The sequence below is a fragment of the Abramis brama genome (genome assembly GCF_963993115.1).
Source record: "Abramis brama genome assembly, chromosome: 10".
NCBI lineage: Eukaryota > Metazoa > Chordata > Actinopteri > Cypriniformes > Leuciscidae > Abramis > Abramis brama.
In genome coordinates, this window is record NC_139972.1 from 41,132,814 (window position 1) to 41,152,832 (window position 20,019).

At 42.2% G+C, this 20,019-nt stretch overlaps 1 protein-coding gene across 7 annotated transcripts in view; it reads left to right on the forward strand.

The window, feature by feature from the left end:
• stx1a (syntaxin 1A (brain)) overlaps positions 1–20,019 on the forward strand; it is a 79,428-nt gene that overhangs the window by 35,932 nt on the left and 23,477 nt on the right. Inside the window, exons 7-10 of one of the 7 annotated variants that reach the window (XR_014607989.1) lie at positions 152–222; positions 2,164–2,301; positions 6,831–7,149; positions 8,959–10,825. Coding sequence is in view for 6 of the 7 variants with exons in the window: in XM_084126806.1 (XP_083982932.1) it covers positions 152–222; positions 2,164–2,301; positions 7,039–7,149; positions 8,959–9,036 (398 nt within the window). In the remaining variant the exon portion in view is untranslated. Of the gene's footprint in view, positions 1–151; positions 223–2,163; positions 2,302–6,830; positions 7,150–8,958; positions 11,312–20,019 lie in introns of those variants that run through there. The other 6 variants (XM_084126806.1, XM_084126808.1, XM_084126807.1 and 3 more) reach the window with 6 other exon arrangements.

Below are 20,019 nucleotides of genomic sequence, written 5' to 3' on the forward strand. Positions count from 1 at the left end.
TAATTCGCAAAAATCATCCAATATACATTGTATGTGTGTCAATGTATTATTGTACATCAACTACTATAAAGACAAACATTTACACACATGCTGCTTTATGTGCTTTAGCACAAACAAGCAATTAATATCATGGGTTTTTTTTTCTGTGTAGCCGGAAGAAATACAACAAATGAGGAGTTGGAGAGTGTGTTAGAAAGTGACAACCCCATCTTCACTTCAGGGGTGAGTGGATACGGCATCAGTAACTGGTCATTACAAAGATACTTTGCTAGTCATTTGGAATAATAAAAAGTTGGAGTAATCTTGTTGTCGGAGTGGCTGAAATGGATGGCTTTACTTTTATGAGCTCAGTGAAGATGAGCCACGGTCCAGTTCTTGATATTGGTCTAGGGTCTAGGAGACGGGTCTAATATCTATAGTAGTGGTCATGACCTCTGGCCAGATGTAGTCTTGCTTTAAATGAGTACAGATCTATTGAGACTAACTTAAGTACTTTTACGGGAGAGCAAGCATGGGCACTCATCTAAATAGTACTAGTCAATTACCTCCGTTGAATGACCCAGTTCGTGACCGTGAGATCCGTGTCCATTGCCTCAAGACTCTATCTATGACTACAATCTAAAGTAAAGAGTTAAACAGGATTATCAAATGTCTAAGTAAATAATCATTAAAATGGCCATTAAACAATTGCCATTCTAACCTAAATTCTAGGTCAGGATAACATGGGAGTCAGAATGTTAAGTAAGGAATAATTGACGACAGGCCGTTGAATTATTAGAAAAATAATGCACACCCGAGGTGGTAATGCGGTCACGACGCGAAGCGGAGTGGCCGTTACACCTCGGTGTGCATTATTTTTCTAATAATTCAACGGCCTGAAGTCAATTATTCCGCTTATACTACAGTTACCACACCTCGAAACATTGTTCAGATTATGTATTTCAAGACGTTTGTAAAGTTTTTGTCATTAAAACGCTCTTGTATGTAGGACTAATTTCTTACGCATCTAATCCAATGCCTCCGTTGCTAATTCCAAAACGTCATTTTAGAGTTAGTAACGGAGGTTTGAGCCACTGATAGCAGACTAATGCTGGGGACACACGACTCGCTGACACATTCTCTGACTGTTTTCATCGACTGCAGCAGATTTTAAACACCGACTTTGAACACAGACTGAACGCGCTGAACACGCATTTGGGCATGATCAGTCATAAGTATCAAATTACATTCATAACCGGCCTTAAAGTGTGTCCTCGGCTCGACTTTATGCAGTTATTAGAGAGAGATGTTGCAATAATGAGACAGAAAAGCATGTGCGTCAATATTATTATTTATTTATTAATTCAATTCGTTTTAATTAATTCGTTCATTCTTTTTTTTCTTTCTATTATTGACAGATGACAGTAGACTAGCCAAATAAATGAAGAAGAAAAAAAAAGCCTTTTAACAAGTAAGGCCTATCAATAATTATTTATTTGTTATATTATCTGCAATAAAAATCCGTGCTGCAGAACTATCCATTTATTTAGCCTATATTCAGATTCATTTTCTATTGATTATAGATAGGAATATACTTTATTTATTAAAATTAAACTGCATGTTTCCATTGATTGTGAAGCTAGACATTGAAAATTGCAGATCAAGCGCATGGGGCTAAATGTTTTTTTCTTGTTATGAATTGTATCCTATTTTCCGTTATTACAGTTAACTACGCGAAGCGATATGGAACTGTAATGCGGTCAAGACCTGCCTGGAACTACTTTAGCTGTGCGTTTCCCTGAAAATAATGCACACCTTAGAACGTTCGTCAACCAATCAGATTCAAGCATTCAACGGCCCTGTAGTATAACTGGAATTAAATACTTTGCTCACTGAAAAGACAGGAAACCTTCGGCCACTCCATTGGATTCAGTCATTGGACTTGACTTGTGTGGCCCTTACAGGACACTAATACACTAACATATTTGCCTTGTTCTTTAGAGCTGCAAAAGTTCACATCTTGTGTGATATGAGTTTTAAATCACCTTCTCAGAACATACTGCACTTTTTCTGTTGTTGTTTTTGCGCTCAGTAAACCAGCTAGTGATTGAAGCAGACTTATGTTGGAAAACTTCAGCATCACCACTTTCTAATATCTTTCATTTGTCCCCCCCCCCCCTACAGATCATCATGGACTGCAACATCACTGAACAGGCCATGAACGAGATCAAGACGCAACACAATGAAATCCTCAAACTGGAGAACAACATCCGTGAGCTGCATGATATGTTCATGGATATGGCCATGCTGGTAGAAAGCCAGGTGAGAGTAGAGCTGATCACACTGATCAAAAGTAATCTCTGAGGCTGTAACATAAAGAAGTGTATAAGTGTAATTTAAAGAAATCAAATTTTTGAATCAAATCTCGAACATTTTATCTAGACAAGTCTTTGTAGACATGCATTTCCAACATACTATTTAAGTTACAGTACATTTACTTAAAATATTTTGAGTGTAGAGAGAATCACTGATTATAATGGCTTATTGCGATCACTGATTGTAATGGTAAATGTTCTTGACGCGTTGTGATGCGCTTCTCGCATCTGTAGACATGGTTTAGCTCTATTATATGTTTAATGTTACCTCAGTAACACCTAAGCAGATAAATATGTCTCTGAGCGCAAACTTTAAAACTGTGAGCAACTCGAGGAAAAATGTCTTCTGGACTATAGTCTACATAAATACGGCATGTTACCATTAACTAATAGGCTATAGTTTGATAGATGACTTACTCCCTTCTAATAATTGTTTAAAAACAAGCACAGCAACTAATAATAATATAAAAGTACAATATTTTTAACCAGACAAATTTGATTAAAACATATGCTAATATCAACCATCATATCAATATCAATACCTTTTTCATCATATTCTGCTGAAATGCACACACACTGATTGCTCTCTTCCTTACTGTGTTGATTGCTTGTTGCATTTCTTGTCAAAGGTAACGTATGCAGGACTATAGAAGATGACATGGCGAGCTAGGATAATTTTAGGCTCAGTTTACGTTTTCTCGACGAGTGTGTCACAACTTGGCTGTATAAAAATGCACGAAGATAAGGAATAAGGATCAAAAGTCTTTAATAATCCACACTGAAGGTAATCCCAAAAATGGCAGGCAAGCGGAACACAACTGTTAACATAAGCCAGGTTTCCATCCAATGATTTTTTTTTTGCGAAAAAAGGTTTAGCGCACCACAATGTTTACCGATATAGCTGATGAAAATGCCAATTATCTATTTTTTTTTTGCAAATGTCGACACAATCTTTTTCTGTTTAACTTTAATATAAATATATATTACATTGTATATATTTAGAATAGGCAGTAGTTGCTCCCATTTAAAAAAATAATAAGCTTATTAGCCAGCATTCTTTTCATTCTACAATCTAATAAAGTGAATCAGAGAAATAATACTACACCCATTTCTGAATATTGCTTGATGATCAAGTCTATATAGTCTTTATAACGAAGTACAAAAAACATGACACTAAAAATAATGTATACAATTTAATAATATATAATAAAGTTTTCAAATTAAATAATGACATCTTTGCATTACTGCAAACTTGTTATTGTCTCAATAGTACAATAGTATAAAATAAATAGAACAATGAATAAGAACATTTGTATGCTCATGAAAATAAGATATTTTGAATATTTTGAAGATATTCTGTCCAGACAAATAGGGACATTTATGCAGATGTAACATATGCTTTATAAAACTCAGCCTGTGGATCATGGTGTAAGTGTATTGTGATTGTCAAAACATTTGGTAACTAAACAGATTTTAGTTAAGTTTAGTGACAACATGTTACAATGTTTACATGGTACAATGACTGGTAGGCTAGGCTACTGTTTTTATTAGTGCTTGACACAAATTTAACGATTTCAATTCAAATCTTGTGATTTGATTCCGATCTTGATTCAATATCGATTAATTTGGATAAATATTAGGTACTGTTAATGTTAAACATGTTAATTTTTCTCAAGAAAAAAAAAAACTCACCTAATGCTGTAAATATACAGAGACCCTGATAGCTGGTATTATTATTAAAGGTTAAAAATAACAACTCAAATAACAACTCAAATATAAATATAATGTGGTTTTTACTAGTCTATAATAACAACATTACAATATTTGAATGATATAAGTAAAAATATAATAGATATTTAATATAGTGCACATATTTATCAAAATACTCCTCTCTATAATTTGTCTAGCCAACTAACGTGCTATCAAATGGCTTTCCTGAGGTAAATGTGACATTATGTGACAGCCTGTTGTTCTCCAGCTGTTTTACTGACCTCTTTCCGCGGTTGAAAAACACTGATTGATCAATATTATGTATGAGGAATAAACATTTCGTACTGTATCTTTCAACACACCTATTGTTCATCCGTGTTTATTTACTATTATTACATGGCTTGGTTGAATTCCAATGTAGAATGCGGTGTGTTATTTCTTGATAACAGACGCTGCTAAGTATAACACACCGTTGCCATGAAAAACAGAGCGTTGCTATGGACGCGGAACGGATTATTTTCTTTAGCGGAAGCAATACAATCATTTTTAAATCAATATTTTGTGTCAAATTATTGATTTATTTGGTAGGTAGCCATGTAATAAGCGGGATAATGTAGAGTGAGGCGGTTGTTATAGCGAATACAACCCCTTCAGGCTGATTCAAGCTCCGCTTCACGTCAGGGTCCTGATGAGCCTGTCGGGGTTGTATTCGCTTTAACAACCGCCTCGCTCTACATTATCCCTTACTTAACTAGTGTTCGGTTCAAGACCACGATCTGTCACGTCACATTTACAAGCGCCAAAACGCTATTGTTTGAATTTCGTAATAAAATTGACAGAATCTGAGAGCTGATGATTTGTTTCATGTCAAAAGTAACCTGCTCTGTCTAGTCTGTCGGTGTCAGTGTCCTCTTTGCTTTGCGATTTTTTTTTTCTCTGCGTGAGATAATATGGATGTGTGGCGTGAGAGTGTGTGATTGCGTGAGTCTCGTGCTGAATGAGTGAGAGTTGTCATCTCTGCTCTCTCTGCTCAGTGTCGGTTATCTTATAGCCAAAACATCGCCATATTACAGAGGTAGAATTGTTTCTGCTCGGCATCATCTTCACCTGTTCTCCGCGCTGTACACCGGAGAAAGTCATGACGCGACCATACGCGCCACGCGCGCCACTGCCTACACTGAAACTGACTGGTCTTCTTTTTATTAGCGGTGTAGAAAATGGGCAAGCAGCTCTCAGAGAGAATGATCCACATCTGGGACACTCCAGGACCGTCTTTATTAGTGGCATGTGGGCCGTGGGAAAAGGGGCTGTGTAGACCGGATCTGGCCCAGAAAAACATTTCTATGTGGGTATAGGCACAATTCCACAATGAGTCGTTCACTGGGCTTGGTTAAAATAAAAGCTGTGTGCGGACTAACAAGAAGTTTTCAGTTTTGAAACTTACAGGATATTCTTGTAGTAGATGAACTCTTATATGTCAAAAAGCTCAGGGAAATTTTGATTTCTCTGTTCATGACCCTTTTAATTAATCACTTAATCATCTCATTAACTACAAACTGCTTTAATGTTACTAAAGCCTGGTTCACACGGGACGATTTTAAAATTGTCGGCCGATTTTCCAAACCTGAGAGACCCCACACACGGGGATAAAAAATCACGGGTCTAACAGTTTTGGTCGTACAGTGTGTGGTGCGCAGCCACACGGCAAAATCAACACATCACACACGAACCGATTTGACTCCCGAGCATTCCCAGGTCAGACGGGAAATCTCGCAAAATCCCTCGAGATCAAACGTGACTTCAGAGTAAACAATCATGGTGGACGAAGAGGATGCAGTGGCAATAGTTTGTAGTTTGTTTTTAACCAAAAAAAAACTTTATCAAAAGAAAAGGCGATGATCTCCGACGTCCACCGGACTTTCTGGTGCGCCATTCCGCCGGCTGTTTTGATTTTGTTTCCCGGTGCTTCCTCGCCGCCTCGTCACCTCGCTTTCTGATTGGCTACACGCCACAGTCCACAGGCTGCGTGCTCGTTTGTCCCTGGAGGACACCACACACGAGGAGAAATCGGGCCAAAAAAATCCAACATGTTGGATATCCCCGATTTGAGATCGGAGCGGTCCCGACGTCCTTCCGAGCAGACGAGGTTAGTCTTAACACACCACACACGGCAGGAATATCTGATCAGATTATTTTACGATAATCGGAGCATCCTTAAGATTGTCGGAAGGGGTGAATCGGGGCTAAAATCGGCCTAATTATCCTGCCGTGTGAACCAGGCTTAAGATTACATTCACACTGTCAGTCCCAATCCGATTATTTGTGTATTCGATTGGAATCTGATGTAAATTATTGTCTGTCCACATCGTGTATCACAACTGTTCAGATCTGCATTGGTTTCTATGGCAATGAAGTTGCGTTGGTAGTTATACGGCAAAAACAACAACAACAACTGCAACATAGAGGGGTTTGCAAGAGAGATGTTGTCTTATCTCCAACATGACTCTGTGTAGCCACTGCGCTGGACTACTGCGTCTTCTGAAGCGTAGGAGAAGCGGCTTGGTAACACTTTACAATAAGGTTTCATTAGTTAACATTAGTTAACTACTTTAGATAACAAGAACTAAGAATGAACAATACTTCTGCAGAATTTATTAATCTTAGTTAATGGTAATTTCAACATTATTAAAATCAAATGTTGTATTTAGTGTTTACTGTTTGCTAGATCAATGGTTTAGTGAGCTGTATGTTCCTGTCTTATTTTAGGGAGAGTTAATAAACAATATAGAGAAGAATGTCTGCAGTGCTCAGGAATATGTGGAGAAGGCCAAAGAGGACACCAAAGCAGCGGTCAAAGTCCAGAAGACTAGCAGGACGGTGAGATATAGCAAACAATCCATCAAACTCCTGTCAAATCACCTTTCTCTTTTTCTTTCCTCCTTCTCTGGCGCCGTCCATCTTCTGTTCTGGTCAGGGAGAGATGATAGACTGTATAGAGTATAATGTGGAGCTTACAGTGGATTTCATTAGGGATGCAGTGCAAGAGACCACAAAGGCTGTGAAGTACCAGAGTAACACACGAAGGGTGAGTGAAAGATACGTCAGTGCCTGCCATCCGTCCTGCATGAGCATTGCACATCTGTCTCACTTCCCGCCTTTTTTCATTCCCACTCCTTATACTGTTATGTGAAGCTTTGTCTGTGTGCTGTCAACATTATTCTAATGCAGATGTGGGTTGATTTGTTTTCACATTCGTAAAAAGCTTTCTAAATGGACAATAATAAAGTATAAAAGTTTCTTCGTCGTTTCTCTGGCCACCTCTCATACGCAAAAAGACAATCTAACATGAAAATCAACCAGCCACAGTTTTCCATGACATGCAGGGGAAAATGAATCTGCAGGGTTGAGCTGACATGAGCAATGAGCTGAGGCTCATCAGGCTTGAATACATCTAGAACTGGAGCAACTCAAGCCAGCAAAGGGTTATTCTCATGCTGTGCAGATCAGTGAGGTTGTAGGACAGGAGGAACTGATGATTCGCCATGTCAGAAGCAGAGGACAGGTCCAGTAGGACAATGACAGATGACTTTAATGTTAATTCTTGCAAGCTGCAGTGTTTAAAGGATTAGTTTCACCGATCGTTTCACGAGATAAGACCCTTATTTCTCAACTAGCATCGTGTCGAGACTTTGAAGCTGCATTGAGACGGACATTTGAACCTTCTTTGAACATTGGTATAGTTGGTTGCCATTGAAGTCCATTCTCTGTAGAAAAATCCTGGAATGTTTTCCTCAAAAACCTTAATTTCTTTTCGACTGAAGAAAAAAAGAGATGGATATCTTGGATGACATCGGGGTGAGTAAATGATCAGCATTTTTTTTTTTAAAGTAAACTAATCCTTTAAGTGAGCGACGACGCACAGCAAGATGGCCAGAATATGTTCAAAAATGGACTAGCAGACCTATCATGTCTGAACTTGCTGAAAGAGTTTAAAGGTGCACTTATGCAGGATTTTCAGTTACTGATTGTAAACATTTAAACTAAGCCCCTCCCTGTGGGCGGGCTCAACACTGCCAGAAGCCACGCCCCCTGCACCTGACATCATAGATCACACGTGGCCCAGCCTGCAGCAGCATCACATGAGACAGCAACTCAAGAGCCAAAACTACCTGCGGCAAGACGAGTGATGACGTGTTTCGCAAATATTATTTTCAAATATTGTGTTTATCATGCATAAATGGCATTTGTTTCCAGTTAAGATAATAATTTGATGACTGGCTGTAATTTGTGAGCGTTAGCCAGTTTCAGTCTAGCTCACTAATAAATTCACATCGTCCTGCTCAACTTCCGCTCACGTATTTGAAGGCTTGGGTCGTTGAGGGTAAACATCATATTATGCGACTGCACATTACTTTACGGAGAGCTTTCGACCTACTAGCTACGTTCTGCCTTGAGAACAAATGGTGCAACCAGTTTCTAAGCCTATATTGTGGATTTTACATTCCAGTTTAAGCAAGAACTTATTAAGGGCTGGAGCAACCTTACCCTGGGTAATCCAACATCCTTAACTGTCAACAAGAAACAATCTGGGTTATCTTTGAAGACATGCGAGTATTGAATCTGGGATGAGACTCAACCTGGGTTTCCTGCTAGGAAGAAGAAAGATATTAAGGAAAGAGCGACAACCTACTGGAACCTAGTACCAGTGGTTTACCAGTCCCAGTACTTATAATCGAATGGGGACATGAGGGGGAGTAATTGATGACCAGTTTGATTTCTGGGTGAACTAAACCTGAATGGCAATTGGTTGAGAAGGGTTGTAATCCCATGTAAAGATATCATGAATTGATGGGCTAAAGTGAAGATCTCTGCTTTCTGTCCATGTCCTCCACAGAAGTTGATCCTGATAGGCAGCTGTGTGTCCGTCTGTCTTCTCATCCTCATCATCTCGCTAGCCATTGGATTGAGCTAACCAAGAGACTTCATCTGTAGTGGTGCTCAGACATTACACAGGGTGTATCTTGTGCCAGGCTGGAGCTCAGGACCATCTGTTTCCATCTTCTCTTATGTGTGATATAGCCAGTAGATTCAGTAGAACAAACGCAGAGTGTGTAATAGGATGAAAAAAGCAGGTTTGTGAGATGGGCTACAGTGTACAGTGCCTAGAAGAAGTATTCACTTTCTGGATGGTTTTTTTTTTGTTTGTTTTTTTGTTTTTTTTTACTTTGATCAAGAAAAATATTCTATTACAGAAATTTGTCATCATTTATTACAGTAATTATACCCATATCAGTCATTTGCAGTGATTTTGCATATCTGGCCACTGCTGTTTTCTTCATTGTTTGTCGAGCTCAAGCACAATGAATTTGAGATCCAGAACATTACCATTGCTGTATCAAGCCATTCTTGTTTAGCTTTGTCTTTATGCTTGGACAAATTTGTATTCCAGCAAGACAATGACTCCATCAGGTTTATAAGCTTACAGTACATCAAACATGGCAGTTAGTCTGATTGTCTCAAAGCTCAGTCTTGGTCTTGCTGTATCAGACATTTTTAGCAGTGGTCACAGTCTCCCATAAAGTGTCAATGAGAAAATATGGTCAGTGCAATAGATGCAGCTTCTGTATTGTTGGTCATTTTGTTGGAATTAATGAAATCTTATTTTTCAGCCTTGAAAATGCATCTCTATAGCACACATTGTGTTTATTGTGTAATTGATACGCGAAACGTTGTGCATGTGTGTATGTGATGTATCAGCAGTACTGTACATTAGAAATATAACGATTCAGTTTACAACACCTTCATAAATTGAGTAAAGACATAAAAATCCAAAAACACAACTAATGCGCTTCCTTTATAAATTTTTTTGTAGAAGTCGAGTTAAAATCTGAATGTTTTGTAGAGAAAGAACATCGCCATCTTGCTCTGACCAAAATGACTTGAGCGCACCTGATGCCGTTCATGACTTCCCGACCCAGCGAACAAATGCAGACTTCCAGGAGGACACTTGTATGTTCGGCCTCAATGCTGAACCTTCCAGATAGAGGTTGATTTTTACTGTGATCAGTTTATTACACACAAATGATCTCCATGTAGCTGTTTATGTGACTGATACGAAATCATCTGCTTGCTAGTCCCAGTGATATCTTGGTGCTCATACACACTGCTCAGGGTGAATACTTTTAATAGGCACTATTTATTTCCCAAGTTCTTTTTGTGTTGTGTTTTTGCATTGATGTGTGTTACATGTGTGTGTTGTGGCATGTTTGTAATCCATTGGGGAGAGAGCTGGGATGATGGATCAACAGTGTTACGCACTTGCTACACTCCTTACATTCAACATGACGCCATCGAGGAGAGCAGTGTTGAGCTAACCGCTAGAACGCAATCTCTAACATTAGTTAACACGTATTATAACTGCACCGTGCAACAGATTACACCAGCATAAAAGTTGTGGCATGTCCCATTATCTATAAATTCATCGACAACATGTCATCCTCAAACTGCTCTCCTCGAATCTTTAAATATGCAATGAAGTTTCTGCCTGGGTCATTACAGTAACTCTTCTTTTCTACTTTTCATGCTGCCTGGACTCTTTTCCCCATGTTTTTTTCTTGAACTCTTCCGAATACAGAAGAAAACGGTGATTATTATCTGTTGTGTGCTGCTCGGAGTCGTAGTTGCTGTCATCATTGGTGGTGTGTTGGCCTGAATGACACACGCAGAGCACGCTCTGATAATAAAGAGACTGGTTCTGCTGGAACACACTACAGGACTCTTCAAATCTGAACAGATTTTAAAAACACTTGCACGAAATGGTTGCAGAGGGAAAACTGGGCATCATACACTGGTCATTCCAGACACAATCTCATGCAGAAACACACACCTCTTTGCTAGCAGACACATGATAGATGAAAACAACACGTGTTATAAAATCTGCTCAAAATGCCCATCATACATTACCGGATTTTCTGTGCAATCTGTCAACTCCGACTTCCCAAAATCGTCAGGCTGGCTTGTCAAATCTGGGCAAAGTAGTGTATTCCAGCCATTTACTCTGGATATTGTATGTCATTATATAAAAATAATTGATTTTTTAAATTATTTTTTATTATAAGACTTATAACGCACAGGCGCCCCTGAACAAAACACAATGTACACAATGTCTGTCACTAAACATATTCTCTCAATCCATAATCACAGAAGCCAGTTATAATTAATAAACCACTAGTCTTCTTTAAATTGCAAATAAAGATTTGTGGGGTTTTTTTAATCTGTGAAAAACAACTTGTGATTGTTACATTTTACAAAAACAAGGAGGAGCCGAGAGAGTCGGCACTGCAAGAAGGTTCTGTGTGTACTTTTATGTACGATACAAGTACATGATAAACAATGGTTAAACGATTATATAAATATTATTCATTTTAATATTTTAAAGTGCAGTCTTGTTTAACGTAATCCTTCGAAACGAGTTTTGCAGCAGAAGTCACAAACAGAGCCAAATGATTTTAGTGCTGTCATTATTGAAGGTTTCAGTGTATGAAAATGCAAGTAAATGTACATGTTGTAGAAATACACATAAAAATACACACGTATTCTCATGAAATCACGTTGCTGAATACCTACTAAACAAACCAATAGTGTAAATAAGAGCCTATCTATAGAACAGGGGGTCAAACTCTCTTTATTAGTACTGTATCAGTGACAGTTTAGCCATAATTATTGGCTTATTCAGGTCAATAAACCTAAATATCACTCAATAAGTACCATAATTAATGAGGATATAACTTTCACTTTACTACAGGGGGGTCACATTGTCTTTATTAGTACTGTATTAGCTGTAGTTTAGCCATAAATATTGGCTTATTCTGGTATAAGAATAAGAAAGAATATTAATATCATTAAATAAGTGCCATAATTAAATGAAGATTTAACTTTCACTTCAGAACAGGGGAAATTCTCTTTATTACACTATTTTAGCAATTTATAACTGTAAAATGTACTCTGTTACTAACGTAACCTCGGTTCTCTCTAGAAGAGGGAACGAGTACTGCGTAAGTATCTTACGCTATGGGGAAATCTCTTTTCCGCGAGATACTGAAGCCAAAAATGATCCTTTAATTTTGAAATAATGTAAAATGCGTTGCGGCAGCATGCAGGTATAGGCAAGACGGCTCGCGTGCCTATTGGCTGCCCTGCGGCAACTGCAGCAGCCTATCGAGAGAGGCCCCCATGACGTCAGATCCAATGGGGGCGCTTCGCGCCCACTACGTCACGTCCCGCCGAAACTCACGTGGCGTGGGCCTAATAAATACGGCTTGATAGGCTGATACACTGGTTTTCATCGCCAAAGCGAACCAGAGCTTGTTGCATGCACGGCAAAGATACGCAGTACTCGTTCCCTCTTCTAGAGAGAACCGAGGTTACGTTAGTAACCGAGTACGTTCTCTTACGAGAGGTCTCTCGTACTGCGTAAGTATCTTACGCTATGGGGAACACCAAAGTCCCAAGGGCAGGTGCCCGGGGCTCATATAGTGCAAAAACATAAGGGACTCACAGAGAGTATGGGAAGAGGGCTGAAAGCGTCATCCCTAAATGAATAGCACCTGATAAGGGGCCATTTATATTGTTTCACACTGCTAGGGCCAGAAATCCGCCTGGACAGATGAATATAATGGGTCTTAAACACTGCCCATTAGAGATATTTGATCGATCTGCGAGCGTTGCAAGCAGTTTCAGAATTCTGAGCCGATAGCGTCGGGGCAGGTAGTTCTGATTTATTGGACCGAAAGTAGCTTAGCCTGCAAAGCGGGAACCTCTAGGTTATAAAACCTTTTAAATGTAGACGGGGAGGCCCAGCCTGCCGCCATACAGATATCTTGCAAGGCAATCCCACTAGACCAAGCCCACGATGAGGCCATGCCTCTAGTGGAGTGCGCTTTGACACCTAATGGGCACTGCAAGCCCTTAGAAGTGTAAGCCAGCGCTATAGCATCAACTATCCACCTGGATAGGGTCTGTTTCGATGCAGCTAGTCCCTTAGAACATCCGCTGAACAAAACGAAGAGCTGCTCCGTCTGTCTGAAGACGGTTGAGCGTGACACATAAGCTCTTAATGCCCTGACTGGGCAAAGGAAGCTGGCGTCCTTCTCCTCATTATAGACCGGCAGAGCCGACAGAGAAATCACCTGAGCCCTGAACGGTGTGTTGAGGGACTTAGGAACATATCCGTGCTTTGGTTTGAGTATGACCTTCGAGTCATTTGGCCCAAATTCCATGCACGTTGCGCTTACTGAGAGCGCTTGCAAGTCCCCTACATGCTTCACAGAAGCGAGAGCCAGAAGAAACGCTGTCTTGAAAAACAAGTGTTTGACTTCTATTGACTGTATTGGCTCGAATGGGGCACCTTTCATGGCTTCCAGAACCGTAGAAAGGTCCCAAACGGGAACTGAGGGGGGTCTGGGAGGATTTAACCTCCTAGCTCCTCTAAGGAAGTGGATAACCAGATCATTTCTCCCCAGTGACTGGCCAAGCGTCGGTTTAGCGAATGCCGCTATAGCCGCCACATACACCTTGAGCGTGGAAGGGGCTCTACCCTTGTCCAGTAGCTCTTGTAGGAAGGAGAGAACCTCTGTCACTCCACAGTCTGTGGGTGATATACCACGAGCTGCGCACCAGCTAGAAAACACAGACCATTTAGAGGAGTAGAGCCGTCTAGTAGACGGAGCCCTAGCCTGCGTGATCGTGTTCAACACTCCCACTGGGAGGTTAGCGGGTACCCATTGATGGCCCACACATGTAGGGACCACAGCTCTGGGTGAGGATGCCAGATCGAGCCCTTGGCCTGAGAGAGGAGGTCCCTCCTCACTGGTATCGGCCATGGGGGAGTGCTTGACAGCTGCATCAGAACTGGGAACCAAGCCTGGTTCTTCCAGAACGGAGCCACTAGTAGCACTGAGCATCCGTTTTCCCTGATTCGCTCTAGTAACTGAGGCAGGAGCGCAACTGGGGGAAAAGCATAGAGCGGGCAGCGGGGCCAGATGTGGGCCAGCGCATCCCTGCTCTTGGAGAAAAACTCCGGACAGTGAGCGTTTTCTTGAGACGCAAACAGGTCTATCTTTGCTCTGCCGAAAGTTTTTGGACTGTCTGTGGGTGTAGAGACCATTCTCCTGCCAGAACATTGTTCCTGGACAGTCTGTCTGGTCCCAAGTTCAGATGGCCTGGCACATGCGCTGCTCTCAGCGAGCGCAGATTGTGCTGAGCCCAAACCAGGAGGCGTTCCGTCAGCCTGTACAGGTTTCGGGATCTGATACCTCCCTGGTGATTTATATAGGATACCACCGACATGTTGTCTGAACCGACCAAGACGTGGTGTCCTTTTATTCGGGGACAAAAACGCCTCAGCGCGTTGTCAACTGCCATCATTTCCAGGCAGTTTATATGTAAGAGCTTTTCCCGTTCAGACCACTGGCCGAAGAACGGTCTGCCCTCGAGCAGCGCTCCCCATCCCGAGGTGGAAGCGTCTGTAGACACCACCATCACGCTCGAGGAAGTCCCCAGGCTTACACCTGACCGGTACCAGTCGGTCACTTTCCAAGATTTCAAGGGCTGTGATGCATCCTTGAGTGATCTTGAGGCTAAAAAGACCAGAGGTCCAAGCTCGCCGTGGTACTCGCACTTTTAGCCAGAACTGCAGCGGGCGCATGCGAAGCAGACCCAGCTGGAGCACTGATGATGCTGAGGCCATGAGACCCAGCATTTTCTGAAACCTTCTGAGCGGGACTATAGTGCCGCAGAAGGATTTCGTCATGCGCTGGATGTCCAGCCTGCGCTGTGGTGATAGCTGAGCTGTCATAGACAGCGAGTCCAGTTCCAAGCCCAGAAAAGAAATTCTCTGACTGGGAGACAGTGAACTCTTCGCCCAATTGACTTTGAGACCTAGATTCTCGAGATGCGTGAGGATTTTCCTGGTTGTGAGCATTCTGAAACGGCGTTTTGAAAGCACTTTGTTCAGCTGTCTTAGATCTAGAATGGGTCTGAGACCCCCGTCTTTTTTCGGTACCAGAAAGTATCTGCTGTATAGACCCCCTTTGCTCTGAGCTTGAGATAAAGGCTCTATGGCCCCTTTGCTCAACAGTTTCTCTATTTCGGCTCGAAGTAGATGTGCTACTTCCTTTTTCACCGTAGTTTCGATTCGCGCCGCATAACGGCGGGGACGTCGAGCGAACTGTAGTGAATAGCCTCTCTTTATGATGTTTAGCACCCATTCTAATACCCAGGGAAGCTTTGCCCACGCACTTGCATGAACAGCTAGGGGTTGAATGAAATCTGGGCTCTGGCCGCGACATAGTGGCGACCGGAGAGCTCTGGTGTGCTGAAACACAAACATCGCGCTTGTAGCGTTCGAGGCGGGGGGCGCGCTGATCACAGCGGGAAGCCTGCCCGCGCTCGACTCTCTTACGGCGGGTTGCCGAGGGAAAGCGAGCGGGGGAAGCCCCGTAGGGCTTGTCATGTCCGTGAGTGAATGCGGGCCCGGGACAGCATACTGAAAACACCGTCGGCGTGAGCTGACTGTATGTGTGTTAGTTTCGTTTTTACAGAAACCGTGGGACATGCAGTGTGTAGTGTTTGTGGGCACTGAGTCGTGGGCACATTCACTACGTTTGATGCACAATCGACATGAGTCGATTTTATGTGTGCGAGCCCTGTATTTTGGCGGGCTGTGCTTGTGTGTAGGAATGAACACTGGGTTGTGGGCATTTTTACTACACTGTAATTTGGGCATTTATAACACCATCGGCCGTGGCCGGAATACCAGAAAATACACTCTTTATGGGATTTATCTGGGTCATCGTAAAAACGGCGTTTGTGTGCAGGCAAACAGGCTGTGGTACCGATTTGTTTACTGCTGAATACACTGGAACAGTCGCATTTACTGGAACTGAACGAGCGAGAAGTTTTGGTGGAAGTCTGGCCGCAGCGGGACTTGAACACCGTCGTTTTCCTAGGCTGGCTAGGAAGACTTTGAAGCCTCGGGCTTTATTTCGATCTTAGGCCGGGGCCCACGCGGCGGGGGGCGGCAGCCAGTAGAGCGAGAGCGCAGTCCTGTGTTGCGGGCCTGTCGACGCTGCGAAGCGGCAGCGGGCTGAGGCTCTGGCTGGGTGCTGCGAGCAGACGGCTGTTTAGAGCAACCTGCTGCGGAGATGGAGCGCTTAGGTAAAATGTGCTTCATAGCCTGTGATGTTTTCTGTACCTCAGCAAAATCTTTGACGGAAGACCCGAAGAGGCCGGCAGAAAAGATGGGGGCGTCGAGGAACACGGAGCGCTTAGAGTCCGGCATCTCAGAGAGCGTCAGCCATAAGTGTCTCTCAGACACGGTGAGAGAAGCCATGATTCGCCCTATGGCCTGTGCAGCGGACTTAGTGGTGCGAAGAGCCAAATCCATGGCGCTTCTCAGATCCGGCACGCAGATAGCTTCCGGTCCTTCCTCGTCCAGTTTACGGAGAAGGTTGGCCTGGAAGATTTGCAAAATGCCCATTGTGTGCAACGCAGATGCAGCCTGTCCAGCGGCGGTGTAAGCGCGACTGTGCATAGCTGAAGTAGTGCGGCAAGCTTTAGAAGGCAGCGCCGTCTTAGCACGCTGTCCAGCAGAGGGCGGGCAAAGATTGGCTGCGTGAGTAGACGCGTCAGCTCAGATTCAATGCTGGCCCGTTTCCCAGATGATTCGCAAGCAGAGGGGGCGAGATCCACAGAGCTCTCCCATACTCTCTGTGAGTCCCTTATGTTTTTGCACTATATGAGCCCCGGGCACCTGCCCTTGGGACTTTGGTGTTCCCCATAGCGTAAGATACTTACGCAGTACGAGAGACCTCTCGTAAGAGAACGTACTCGGTTACTAACGTAACCTCGGTTCTCTCTAGAAGAGGGAACGAGTACTGCGTATCTTTGCTGTGCATGCAACAAGCTCTGGTTCGCTTTGGCGATGAAAACCAGTGTATCAGCCTATCAAGCCGTATTTATTAGGCCCACGCCACGTGAGTTTCGGCGGGACGTGACGTAGTGGGCGCGAAGCGCCCCCATTGGATCTGACGTCATGGGGGCCTCTCTCGATAGGCTGCTGCAGTTGCCGCAGGGCAGCCAATAGGCACGCGAGCCGTCTTGCCTATACCTGCATGCTGCCGCAACGCGTTTTACATTATTTCAAAATTAAAGGATAATTTTTGGCTTCAGTATCTCGCGGAAAAGAGATTTCCCCATAGCGTAAGATACTTACGCAGTACGAGAGACCTCTCGTAAGAGAACCAGCACTAATTAAACATAGTCACTAGTTTCATATTGTTCAGTTAACTTAATAAATGGTGAATCACTGATGGTGAAATATAATTAAGTACATCACACAAAAATAATAATGGCTAAAATGCATTTACTGTACATTCAGTTAATCATTAATTACTAGCTTATTTTTGCTTATCGCATGAATGTGGATCCTCCAAATGTTTAATAAATTGTAAATAATGGCTAATATGTCCTAACAATATGTTAAGTTAATCAGTAATTACGAGTGTTTTCATGCTTTACTAATACATTATTGTGGAAAAGTTAATCATTAATACTAGTGTATTTATGCTTAACTAATGCATAATTCTGAATAAAGTGTTACCATATACATATTTTATATATATATATATATATATATATATGTGTTACTTGTGTTTTCATTTAAGACATTATAATGTTATTGTGATGTACAATTATATATTTGGGATTTATAACTAATTTATAAATTAAGTTTTTATGACTGTATATTCAGGATGTAAAATTAAACTCTAGGATCTATAACTAGATTGATTCCATCATTTCTCTAATGTGAATGAATCACTGGAGCTTCAGGATATGTTGTGATGGTCTGCACACAGCACTGAAGAACTGCGTCATTCATAATGATCAGATTCAGTTCATTGGCTAGACCAATGGCTCTTACACTCCATCTGAGGGGCCGAGCATAATTTGAAGTTTTATGTTGGTTTTACATTTTATTTATTCCTTAAATGCACATTTTTTCTTTTGAAAGGGTGTAATAAACTGTTGAATATTCAATCTATTTAGTGTCTTGATTTTTGTCACCCCTACTCTGAAGGATTTTTAGGGCTTGACCAAACGCCACTAATGAACATACAGTATATTTTTTGCATTACTTCTTGTTTGACCTCCATAATAGATTGAGCTGGAACTCAAGCCTACCTGGACCTTCGCGTTGTACCGCACAGCATTTTCACCCCTTGTCCCGCCCGTCGCATATTGACAAAATGTCCCGCATTTTCATCAGTCTGGTTGGTTAATTATCATATTAAGAAAACATGCATGCGTGCTTTTGCATTTTTAAGAAAGCATTTTATTTATTATTTTTGCGGCGTAGTTTTTCACCTATATTTAACAGCGCTTCGTCAGAAGTACAAATACAACAGCCGTTTTTTAAATCCCATCCAATGGTTGAAAAGAAAGGAGTAAACACGGTCACTAGTAGGTTGTGACGGCTGTCAATCAAAATGTGGAGCGGTGATTCGTTCCATGTGTTCCCTGTCAGAAAACAAATGGATAATAGGGCTTGGGTGCCGCGTTGCATTCTGGGACGTGGCGGCCATGTTTATGGCCTCGCGAATGTAAACATACAGCAAGTCGAACGAGGAGAAGCAGCAGAGTTGGGAGAAAGAAAAGAAAGAAAAAAGATGTTAAAATCCCAGAAAAGATGTGGAATTTACCAGGATACGTTAAATAAGGAAGCCAGGGACCGGTATGTGGACAAAATCGGCACTATTAATGGTTTTGATCCATATGAAATTCCCAACAAAGAGTGGAGCACCGACGACGACTTGCTGCCGCAGTTTTGCATAACAGACATCTTCGGCTACCTTGTTTGTGGTGTGAGCGCCTACACTTCAGAACAGTTCCGAAGCTACAAGTCATTGGAGTCTCATGTGCAGTTCACAAATGGAATTTAATACTCTCAGAACATCAACGTTAGCCCTTCCATCGGACCTGTCAGTCTCTGTACTGTTGTCCTGTTGCTACCCCCTTGCCCTTCCAGCGAAACAGATGTTTTCAAAGCATCATTTTGCTTACTTGAAAGCAACCTTAGCGTGATGTTGGCCTTTTTAAGATAACAGCGTGGTTGTTGTGACAGCACGATTTCACGCCAATCTGTAAGTTAAACAAAGTCACGTTAGACCTAGCTTCACAACTCGCTTAGTTAATGCAGCAGGTTTTTTTTGCTGTCAGCAGAGGGATAGCAACAGAAAGATGAATGTTGAAATTTTCATTTTCGGGATATTTTACAGGAAAATACTAAAACGGGAAGACAGCGGGAAAAGAGCTCAAATACGTGACGTGAGAAACCCGGAAAAAACGGGAGGGTTGACAGCTGTTACGAACCGCTCTGAGACGCTTTTATTAAAGGGGTTATTCAGAATCGTAATCCAACAAGCAGAGGGTCAGGAAGACAGTCCAAACAAACAAACAAAACAAAACAGGCAGGGGTCAGAGGCACAAGAGTAATCCAGGGAACAGGCAAGAAATCCAAAAACCAAGAGACATGAAACCAGGGAAAACGCTCGGAAATGCAGTGCAACAACATACAAAACTTCGCAGTGAGTGAAAGGGTGAACCAGGCTTATATGGGGTGAACTAAACAAGATAATGAGATACAGGTGAATGTGATAATGAGTGCTGATGAGTCCAGGCAGAGAATGATGGGAGATGTAGTGTGTGAGTGAATGTGAGAGTCTGGTGTGGAGTGCCCTCTGGTGGCTCTCAAGGGCACCGGAGACACTGGCTCGGCGGCGGCCATCTTGTCCGGAGACACTGGCTCGGCGGGCGTGACGTGAACAGTCTCTGGATCGGCAGACGTGACGTGAACAGTCTCTGGATTGGCAGACGTGACGTGAACAGTCTCTGGATC